Source organism: Sander vitreus, chromosome 24 (assembly GCF_031162955.1).
Source record: "Sander vitreus isolate 19-12246 chromosome 24, sanVit1, whole genome shotgun sequence".
Classification (NCBI taxonomy): Eukaryota; Metazoa; Chordata; class Actinopteri; order Perciformes; family Percidae; genus Sander; species Sander vitreus.
In genome coordinates this window covers 13,455,732-13,467,171 of record NC_135878.1, presented here as the reverse complement: position 1 = coordinate 13,467,171, position 11,440 = coordinate 13,455,732, and the positions used below count along the sequence as shown (strand labels likewise).

At 41.4% G+C, this 11,440-nt stretch overlaps 1 protein-coding gene across 1 annotated transcript in view; it reads right to left on the bottom strand.

The window, feature by feature from the left end:
• Positions 1-254: 254 nt before the first annotated feature.
• The window catches only part of LOC144512828 (uncharacterized), a 14,268-nt gene continuing 3,082 nt past the window's right edge, over positions 255-11,440 (bottom strand). The window contains exon 2 of the mRNA XM_078243776.1: positions 255-2,965. Within this exon, the coding sequence (XP_078099902.1) occupies positions 1,842-2,965 (1,124 nt within the window). The 3' untranslated portion in view covers positions 255-1,841. The remainder of the gene's footprint in view (positions 2,966-11,440) is intronic.

Genomic DNA, 11,440 nt, shown 5'->3' with positions numbered 1-11,440 from the left:
GAAAATGCAGAGAGAATGAATGTACAGTATCGTCGTGGGGCCCTGCTCATTATGGTGTGGAGGGTAGTGAGAAAGCAGACGAGATTGCAAAGAGAGCGTTGGAATTAAATGATGATGAAATAATAAAAGTTCCATTTGGAAAAGGCGAGGCCAGATCATTAATAGGCAAGGCAGAGGAAGTGGGACACAGATATCAAAGGGAGACACTACTACAGCATACAGAACTCAATGCAGGTGAAGACTTTAAAAAGGGATGTGCACAAAAGAGGAAGTGGTTTATTCACAATTAAGATTTGGACATACTGGGTTAAAATCAACCATGTATTTAATGGCAAAGTGCAGTTAAATGTCAGGGCTCGACTGTAAAGGTTGCCCTTGGATTGAGTCAATTGGCAACAGTTTCGTGGCCTCTGGTTGCCCCTTTTGGCAACCACCTGTTCAACATTTGTGCTTTTTTTAATATATATAAAAAAACAAAAACAAATGTAAAACTTACAAACTAGAAAATCTTATTTCAAAAGAAGTCAATATTTTATTTGGTTGTCTCCGTGAAGTTTAAACACTACGTCCATGCGTAACACAACATTTCAGCTGTTGTGCGACCGCTTTCCACACACTCGCTAAGAGATACAGACAACGCAATTTTCTGTTCACAGATAACTTGAAAAGATCAAGAAAAGTAAATTAAAAAGGGACCCAAGTCTCATAAAATATACTAAACTATCAATTTGGAATTAATAATTAAATGATTAACTACAACCAAAATTGACATACCAATAACTGGCAAAAGTTGAAAGATTTCAGAGTTCTTGTCACAGGAGAGGGAGGCAAAATTCCTGTTTGTTCAAAGTTACATAGACAACATGTATTTTCCAGAGCATGTATTCCCAAAATTAATAAAGCAAAAAGTAGAAAAACACTACATCTAACTCGACTAAAAGATGTGGTTTTAGTTGTACAGATTAATAAAAGATGGCCGAGCTGTGACCGCATGGGGTGCTGAGCATGTGATTAAAAGATGGCCACGTGGTCTGGCCCGGCCAGAGAACATTTAAAAGAAGACTTGAGTCTCCTTCACAGTGTGTTCTATGTCCGAGTCAAATCAAAGGCTGTACAAACAATATAGGTCTGGATGGCATTAAATCAAATCAATACATGTACATTAACAGAAGGTAAAACAGCTTTCCATAGCCGCTGCTGCTATGCTACTGCTAGCCCAGTTGGCTACATTACCACAGAAATAAATCCTCTGTTAGCTGGCAGTTCCATCATTGTAGGAAAGCCAGGCTGGGAGAATAGTGGTTCTGAGGTCAAATGATGCAGTCTGTGTTGTGCTGCATCTCAGTCCTTTTTGAGTTTAGCTGGTAGACTTTGTCCATGTCGGTGCTGCCAACTGGTTTACTCTAAGCGGGCACTCGCGTCATCTGCTAGAGTAGGGATGGTGCTGTCACAGCACTTCACACTTAAGGGAGACTGAGTTGGGTGGCTGTTCCTTGTGACAGCGGAACAGCTGCCATTTTGGAGAGGGCTAGGGTTGCATGGATTGGCCGTTCGTTTTGCCAACAAGTCCAGTTGAAGTTGCAAAAACGGACAGGGTAATCTTTGGAGTTCCATGGATATCAACAGTTACATTAACGTCATAGTCCAATACATTTTTTATTAGACCTATCAAACTCATACTTAAGACGTGTTAAAATCCTACAATTCCAATTATTGGATTTTAGACTTTTAAAAAAGGACCCACACATCTCATATAACCTTTATGAAACTTCATTCATGAGTGTTTAAACCTGACTGTGGTTCTATGCTCTCCTTCCAGACTAGAACTCCACTTCACACAGCTAAACGGTTTCTCTTAGGTGGGTTCTCATGTGTTGCTGTAAATGTCCTCTCTCTGTAAAAGCTTTCTTACAGAGTGAGCAGCTAAACGGTCTCTCTCCTGTGTGGGTTCTCATGTGTTTCTGTAAACTTCCACTAACTGTAAAAGATTTCATACAGACGGAGCAGCTAAATGGTTTCTCTCCTGTGTGGACCCTCATGTGTATCCGTAAACTTCCACTCACTCTAAAAGATTTCTTACAGACGGAGCAGCTAAATGGTTTCTCTCCTGTGTGGATTCTCACGTGTGCCTGTAAATGTCCACTCTCTGTAAAAGCCTTCTCACAGAATGAGCAGCTAAACGGTCTCTCGCCAGTGTGGATTCTCATGTGTGCCCGTAAATTTCCACTCACTGTAAAAGCCTTCTCGCAGAATGAGCAGCTAAACTGTTTTTCTCCTGTGTGGATTCTCATGTGTGCCTGTAAATATTCGCTCAGTGTAAAAGCTTTCTTACAGACTGTGCAGCTAAATGGCTTCTCTCCTGTGTGGGTTCTCATGTGTTTCTGTAAATGTCCACTCTGTTTAAAAGCTTTCTTACAGACTGAGCAGCTAAATGGTCTCTTTCCGGTATGAGCTCTTTTCTCATGCTCTTTCTCATCAGTAGTACATCTTGAATCACTGACAAGGACTTCATCATTATTCATAGAGCTCAAACCTGACTGAGGTTCTACGGTCTCTTTCCAATCAGCACTGGTATCAATCTCAGGTTCAGAAGAGTCTCCAGTCTCGTCATCAGTATCTGGTTGTAAATGTGTATCTGGATCTGAGTTCACGGCTGCTTCTGGTCCTCCACAGTCCTCTCCATCAGCTTCTGTTTCCATCTGTTCAGTTTGTCTGTGATTAAGCTTTGAGAACTGATGTATATCTTCATCATCCTCGCTCTTCACAGGGACAGGAGTGAATGGGAATTTGGTGACATCACCCTCCTCCAGCCCTTGAAGCTGCTCTTCATCCTGACTGATCCAGACTTCCTCCTGTTCCTCTTTAATGTGTGGGGGGGGCTTCGTGTCCTCATGGTCCAGACTAGAGCTCCACTCCTGCTGATGTTCTTCACCAACAATCACTTTCTGGACATCTGAAGGTAAAGCTGAAACACAAACAGCCAAAGCCAAAGCTTAACAATACTTTGCTAATTGGCTACATTCACTCCGATAAGGACACATGTTCATGATGACTTCATCTGCTTTACCCCAGGTCCCCAACGTCTGAGCACAACTCTTCTTGCTGCCGAGTTTGTCGCCTAAAGCTAGTACACTTCCACTCCAAAAACATCATACCCCCACCCTGCTCTCCAACCAGCTGTAAAAGTTGTGTCAGTATGCCTGAGAACATTTCAGAGCTGGAAAATAGGAAAGCTCTGCTGCACCACATCAGAGAAGATGAGGCCCTGCTCAATTGCACGTTAGCTACAGCAAATGCTACAGCTCATGTTTCTGCCCGTATACCTGGATACCAGGATTCCTGGATCCGACGCTGCTCCTGTCCCAGCCCTATTAGAATAGAATTCAAAATACTTCTGCTGGTTAATAAAAATCACAAAAACGGTTTAGGGCCAAAATACATTTCTGATCTGCTTGTAAACTACGAACCACGCAGAACTCTCCGGTCGCCTGGGACAGGTCTGTTTGCTGGCCCCAGAATCAGAACTAAACAGGGAGAAGCAGCGTTCAGTTTTTATGCTCCACATATATGGAACAAACTTCCAGATAACTGCCGGTCCGCTGCAACTCTGTTCTTTTAAATCAAGGCTGATGTTGCCTTTCTTTGATTTGTTGTACTGCACTGTGATTTATATAATTTGTTTTTGGTGTTTTTAATGTTGTATTCATTTCTGATTTTTCACATTTTATGTAAAGCACTTTGAATTGCACTGTTGCTGAAATGTGCTAATAAATAAAGCTGCCTTGCCTATCGATACTGATTTTGGGGATCTGCCCACACTCGAAAACTCACGTAAATTTGCACACACGACCTGGTAACATTTTTATATTTTATGGGTTTCGTAAGTAGGTATGCAGAAATGGCTCGCTAGCGCTCCCCCTGCCAAAACTTTAAAAATGTAGCCTGTGCAGTATGTTTAATGTAAACTTACAAAAATTGGTATGCATGTGTGTCAAGACGTACGAAAAAGCCTGGACAACAGGAAGTCTGCCATTTTGAATTGAAAGTTCGAAATTAGCGTTTTTTGCCATTTCCACACATCGTACTTTAACAAACCCTCCGAGAGATTTCATACGAAAGACTTCAAATTTGGACCGTGCCATCTTAAAGTGGACAAATGATGATTTTCTGTATTTTCAAATAATGAGTTAAACATATTTTAGACAAATCCCCGTGAGCTAAAACCTTCAGATTTCCAACTGTTGATTGCTCCGGTTTCAACTGTTTTTTCTATGCTCGGCTGAGTGTTACGCAACATTTAGACAAAATTCTCTGATTTGTCATCGGTTCCAGGTATGTAGGACTGGAGTGTTTATTTTGTTACTGCGGTGTTAACATTGTCACTAGTAGCTACATGCTAACGGCAGTAAAATATGTCATCTTGGCTGCCAATGTTAATTTCTCCCCAATTCTGGGTCACATCACTGCTGAAACATGTCAGGTTGGGTAGTACTTGGTTCAGCAGCCTTTATCTGCGATTATTGACGGTAGAAAGTGCTGCTTCATTTCATTACAAACTTACGTTAGCATAGTGCTAACAAATAAGCAGCAGCATGCTAATGCCAGGTAACTGTAATCTTGGCAGCCAATGCTGGTCAATATCGGGTCACATTACTGCCGAGACCTTCCCGGTTCTGTGTTATTTGGTTTGGAAGACTTTATTTGTGATCTTTCACGGTGTTTTTGAACATTGAAGCATGTAAACATGTTCTAGTAGAAACACAAAATACAAGTATGAACCTGAAAATGCTATATAAGTGTTCCCCTTTAAGACCTTAAAGGTACATTATGTAATATATTTACTGTAATAAATCCAAAAATGACCCCAATGCGTCATCAGATATTAAGGAAACATGCTAAGTTGAAATACTATCTTTTCTGACAACAATGCTAATGCCAGTATTTTCTCCTTTTGAAATTTCCGTTCCGTGACAGAATGTCTTTTTTGTGTTTTGGCCTGTGTGTTGGCATCAACTGTCCAGTTTGACAGCCAGGTAGGGTTGCCAAATATACCTGTAAAAAAAAAAAAAAACATAAACCCAGCGTGCTACAGCGGTAACGTTAATACAGCCATGAAAGCAGCAAACAAATGAACGTGATCAACGGAGATAGATTCAACCCGACCTAAGTTGCGTGACCAGAGACGTAACAAACGCTGGGTAAATATTGGAGATGTATTTGAAAGATGGAGACAGCTTAGAGCCCAAAAGGACACAGAGTTGTCTAATTTCCTCCTGAACAGGTAAGCATTAGCTTCAGGCTAATTTATCATGGCATTTTATGCGTTACACATTTAAAAACGACATTATATAAAAAACGACTACATTTAGCTAGTGCACACACATTATAGGCGCCATAAAGTTCAGCTAACGCATACTAGCATTAGCGCTTGGTGGGCTGTAAACACAGCGTATAAACACAGTCGTAAATTTGCGCGAAATGTAGAATGGTCGGCATTTAACAGTCACAAACTCCACCAGCAGTTAGCAGTTAGTTGGATACAAATCACCCAATTTCTGCACAAGTCCGTGTTAACGCAGCCCTCCTCCACTAGCCTTACCGGGCGACAGAGCAGCAGGCCTGGTAGCTGGATAGTCCAGTACACTGTTGTTCAGCAACAACAACAAAAACACAGCAGTCTCTAAACTCACGTCGGGAGTTTCGTTGAAGTTGGATGTAGTCCAGTTTGTTGTCTATTGAGCGGACACTTGCAAGCAGGATTGATGTAACAGGTGGCCGGCTAGAGTTAGCTTTCCACCTAGCTCGCCTCGAACTTCTGCACACCGCTGTCGAGGTCCCTTTCCCCGGCCGACACCGCAGGCTGAGGTGCTGATTTCCATAGCAGGCGAAGCTCGCGTAGCGCGTCGAGTATTCCGTCTGTAATAAAGTGTCCTGCATATTCTCCGATCTGTTCCAATGTATCCCGGTGGTACACATGTGCGGCAGTTTTAACGCACATAATTGTTGTACGTTTTCTTCTGAAAAGACGGAGCCAGTTTAGCGCACCTTCAAGATGGCAGACACTCGTGCTTTGGCAATCTTCGAGTAAAACGACAGTCCAACCCCCTATGGGCGGGTTGAAAACATGCGGAAGTAGCTCCTACTACTGGCTGTAGTCCATTGCCTCTGGGTAAAAATGCCTCCGATGACGGAAAACGACGATTTTTGCGTCATCATAGGCTTTTTTCTAGACCCACAATACAGAGATCTCTCGTCTCAGGGGGACATGAGGGAGGGAAGCACGGTCATTATAAAAAAAATTCTACCGGGTTTCTGATACAAAGCTTAATGCTAAATCGGTGACGTATCCCTTTAAGAGTACATTGTCCAATCTGCCCGAAATTACTCATGATTGACAGGGGTCCAATCTTGAGGATATCTACATTTCAATTTTGACTCAGTCAGCGCCCCCTGCTGGCAACAGGAAATAAGCTTTATACAGCATTTCCCACAGGTTGAGAATTGACTTGTGGTCGTGGGTGGCGCAGGATGTGACAGCGCAGCGCGTGATGCCTGGGTTATGTGATAAACGATGGTTTATGAACTATTTACTAAAAACAATGACTAGGCTACATAATATTTACAGATCGTTTCGAAATAACTATTTACATATTAAACATATCAGACTAAAAGATGATACAGATGAAGTGAAGCCTTTGATGTGCTTTGTCAATTAAATCTGGTTGGTTGGTCAAATTTAATGGTTCAGCAGATAAAATACCCGATTACCCGATGCCCAAATAGGCTATTATGTAACTTAACCTTAATACTATGATCCATACAAAAAGTTACATGCTCATCTCAACACTGTCTCCTCCTAATTCCTGTTAAATCATATAAGACTAAGGCTATCTAATGTTAATTTGTTTTGTTAGCTCAATGTTTTAATCCTTGTTTTGGGGATCGTAAACACACTTTTTGTAGGCTACTATAACTGGCCTTGTTGCATTCATTAAGATCTCATCCGAAAAGTCTAACAACTCAGAGTTAGTAACTTTAAACTTTTACGGCCAACTTAATAAAATATGGGGTTTTATTCGGGCTCAAGTCCATAAATACAGTAACTGGATTCAGGTAGGAAGAACGAGAACCGAAGGCTATGTTACCAACGATTAGCGGTTAGCTCCAGTCAGCTCCGGTTAGTTCCGTTAAAAAGATATGGAGTGGAGGAGACTGCCGCGGACAGGGGTAACACCCAGACTCTGATAAATGACGTTCAGGGAGCTTACTATAAAAATCCAAAAGTGATGGCTACATTTTTTTAATACAGTTAATTCCACGGCAAGACCACCAGCAGCAAGTTATTACTAACAATAGCCTCTGAGCCTGAAGTGCATGTCCCTTTTGTAACGCATAAACCGACGTAGAGTCTTGTCTGAGGTATCATTGAACTCAGTAGAGTTCATTTTCATTGGTAATGGTTTGACCCACCCACTATGCTTTAGCCATGCCCCCTGTCATAACTAATGACCCCGTTTGACAAACTATTGTGTGAGGTATCATTGAACTCAGCAGAGAGTTCCTTTCTCATTGGTCATGGTTTGCTCTGCCCCCTATACATAAATCACGCCTCCTTTCATAACTAATGACCCGTTTCTCTTAGACTCTTGTGTGAGGTATCACGGACTATGTTGAAATGTGCATAATATACAGATTTTTGCCCTTATTTTGAAAAAGACGATATTCCGACTAAGCTGTTTACATGGCTAATAAAAGAGACCATTCCATTAATATTCCAGTTTACATATAGCCATGCAAAATACGATTTTTCCATAGTTATCCAGTGGTGGCGGACTTGTTTGACCGTGCCAACACAGCATCGCTCTTTCATTCCTTCAACCAGCTTGTATGTACGTATGTATGCACACGTTTGTTTACTTTATTATGAACCAAAAAGCCGTTTGTAAAAACCAACTTGGCAACAAACAAGTTTGTGTGTTTTAGGGCTGCAACTAACGATTATTTTCATAGTCGATTAATCCGTTGATTATTTTCTCAATTATTCTATTAGTTGTTTGGTCCATAAAATGTCAGAAAATGGTGAAAAAGGTGGATCAGTGTTTCCCAAAAGCCCAAGATGACGTCCTCAAATGTCCCGTTTTGTCCACAACTCAAAAGATGTTCAGTTTACTGTCACAGAGGAGAGAAGAAACTAGAACATATTCACATTTAAGAAGCTGGAATCAAAGAATTTTTACTGTCGTCTTAAAAAAAAAATCTTTGCAGCGCTGGTGTGTTCCTGGGGACCACTTGGAGTGCGCAGCTTCAGATATTGTGCAAAACCTGTCTTGCTAACATTGCTACCTCACGGGGTAACACTACAAACCTATATCAGCACTTAAAAAAAAAAAAAAAACACAACACAAAGCCATCTACAACTAAGGGTGTGACGCTTTTGATTTAAAATTGAAATCGTCACACCCTTAGTCGGAGGTGTGACGATTTCGAATAAACAAATGGAATCGTTGTCAACAGGGAAAAAAAACAAAAAAAAACACACGTGTTGAAGTGCTGCAAGTCAACCTCAACAGAACTTCAACCCCCTCTTCTTTCACTGAAGTCGCCGGTGTGTAAGTATTTTGGATTTCCAGTGAGTTATGTTGACAATGATCACGTTGTCGACAAAAAAAAGCCACAGTTTGCAAGCTCTGCTACGTGCATGTACCATATTCTGTCGTTTGACTCAGTCAGCGCCCCCTGCTGGCAACAGGAAATAAGCTTTATACAGCATTTCCCACAGGTTGAGAATTGACTTGTGGTCGTGGGTGGCGCAGGGATGTGACAGCGCAGCGCGTGATGCCTGGGTTATGTGATAAACGATGGTTTATGAACTATTTACTAAAAAACAATGACTAGGCTACATAATATTTACAGATCGTTTCGAAATAACTATTTACATATTAAACATATCAGACTAAAAGATGATACAGATGAAGTGAAGCCTTTGATGTGCTTTGTCAATTAAATCTGGTTGGTTGGTCAAATTTAATGGTTCAGCAGATAAAATACCCGACTACCCGATGCCCAAATAGGCTATTATGTAACTTAACCTTAATACTATGATCCATACAAAAAGTTACATGCTCATCTCAACACTGTCTCCTCCTAATTCCTGTTAAATCATATAAGACTAAGGCTATCTAATGTTAATTTGTTTTGTTAGCTCAATGCTTTAATCCTTGTTTTGGGGATCGTAAACACACTTTTTGTAGGCTACTATAACTGGCCTTGTTGCATTCATTAAGATCTCATCCGAAAAGTCTAACAACTCAGAGTTAGTAACTTTAAACTTTTACGGCCAACTTAATAAAATATGGGGTTTTATTCGGGCTCAAGTCCATAAATACAGTAACTGGATTCAGGTACGAAGAACGAGAACCGAAGGCTATGTTACCCATGATTAGCGGTTAGCTCCAGTCAGCTCCGGTTAGTTCCGTTAAAAAGATATGGAGTGGAGGAGACTGCCGCGGACAGGGGTAACACCCAGACTCTGATAAATGACGTTCAGGGAGCTTACTATGAAAATCCAAAAGTGATGGCTACGTTTTTTTAATACAGTTAATTCCACGGCAAGACCACCAGCAGCAAGTTATTACTAACAATAGCCTCTGAGCCTGAAGTGCATGTCCCTTTTGTAACGCATAAACCGACGTAGAGTCTTGTCTGAGGTATCATTGAACTCAGTAGAGTTCATTTTCATTGGTAATGGTTTGACCCACCCACTATGCTTTAGCCACGCCCCCTGTCATAACTAATGACCCCGTTTGACAAACTATTGTGTGAGGTATCATTGAACTCAGCAGAGAGTTCCTTTCTCATTGGTCATGGTTTGCTCTGCCCCCTATACATAAATCACGCCTCCTTTCATAACTAATGACCCGTTTCTCTTAGACTCTTGTGTGAGGTATCACGGACTATGTTGAAATGTGCATAATATACAGATTTTTGCCCTTATTTTGAAAAAGACGATATTCCGACTAAGCTGTTTACATGGCTAATAAAAGAGACCATTCCATTAATATTCCAGTTTACATATAGCCATGCAAAATACGATTTTTTCCATAGTTATCCAGTGGTGGCGGACTTGTTTGACCGTGCCAACACAGCATCGCTCTTTCATTCCTTCAACCAGCTTGTATGTACGTATGTATGCACACGTTTGTTTACTTTATTATGAACCAAAAAGCCGTTTGTAAAAACCAACTTGGCAACAAACAAGTTTGTGTGTTTTAGGGCTGCAACTAACGATTATTTTCATAGTCGATTAATCCGTTGATTATTTTCTCAATTATTCTATTAGTTGTTTGGTCCATAAAATGTCAGAAAATGGTGAAAAAGGTGGATCAGTGTTTCCCAAAAGCCCAAGATGACGTCCTCAAATGTCCCGTTTTGTCCATCAACTCAAAAAGATGTTCAGTTTACTGTCACAGAGGAGAGAAGAAACTAGAACATATTCACATTTAAGAAGCTGGAATCAAAGAATTTTTTTACTGTCGTCTTAAAAAAAATCTTTGCAGCGCTGGTGTGTTCCTGGGGACCACTTGAGTGCGCAGCTTCAGATATTGTGCAAAACCTGTCTTGCTAACATTGCTACCTCACGGGGTAACACTACAAACCTATATCAGCACTTACACAACACAAAGCCATCTACAACTAAGGGTGTGACGCTTTTGATTTAAAATTGAAATCGTCACACCCTTAGTCGGAGGTGTGACGATTTCGAATAAACAAATGGAATCGTTGTCAACAGGGAAAAAAAACAAAAAAAAACACACGTGTTGAAGTGCTGCAAGTCAACCTCAACAGAACTTCAACCCCCTCTTCTTTCACTGAAGTCGCCGGTGTGTAAGTATTTTGGATTTCCAGTGAGTTATGTTGACAATGATCACGTTGTCGACAAAAAAAAGCCACAGTTTGCAAGCTCTGCTACGTGCATGTACCATATTCTGTGCGTTTACCATTGCACATTAGCCTAGCAGCTAGCGGAGTTTTCCCCCGTTTATGGCTTAATCCCGACAAAACTGCACGGTTGAATTTCAGCCTGCGTGCACGTTTTGTAGCCTAAACAATGCAGCTTATATTGGTTATATTAGAGAGAGCAACAACTTAGCGGACTGCCGAGTCGCCCTCTCTGCTCTCTAAGACCGCTGTGCTGACTCAATGGTGTTTTAAGCCCCCAACCAAGCCTTTAAGGCAGCGCTGCGACCGTTGTCTTCAAGGCAGGTGCCTTGAAGACAACGGGTGCCGGAAGGCACTAGGATTAGGCAATGGTTGTGGTTAGGTAACCACAACCATTGCCTAATCCTAGTGCCTTCCAGGAAGCGCTGCCTAGAAGATGACGTTGGGGGGCTTCAAACACCAAACACCTGCTGTGGCTGCGAAGCGTCTGCCCTCAGCATTG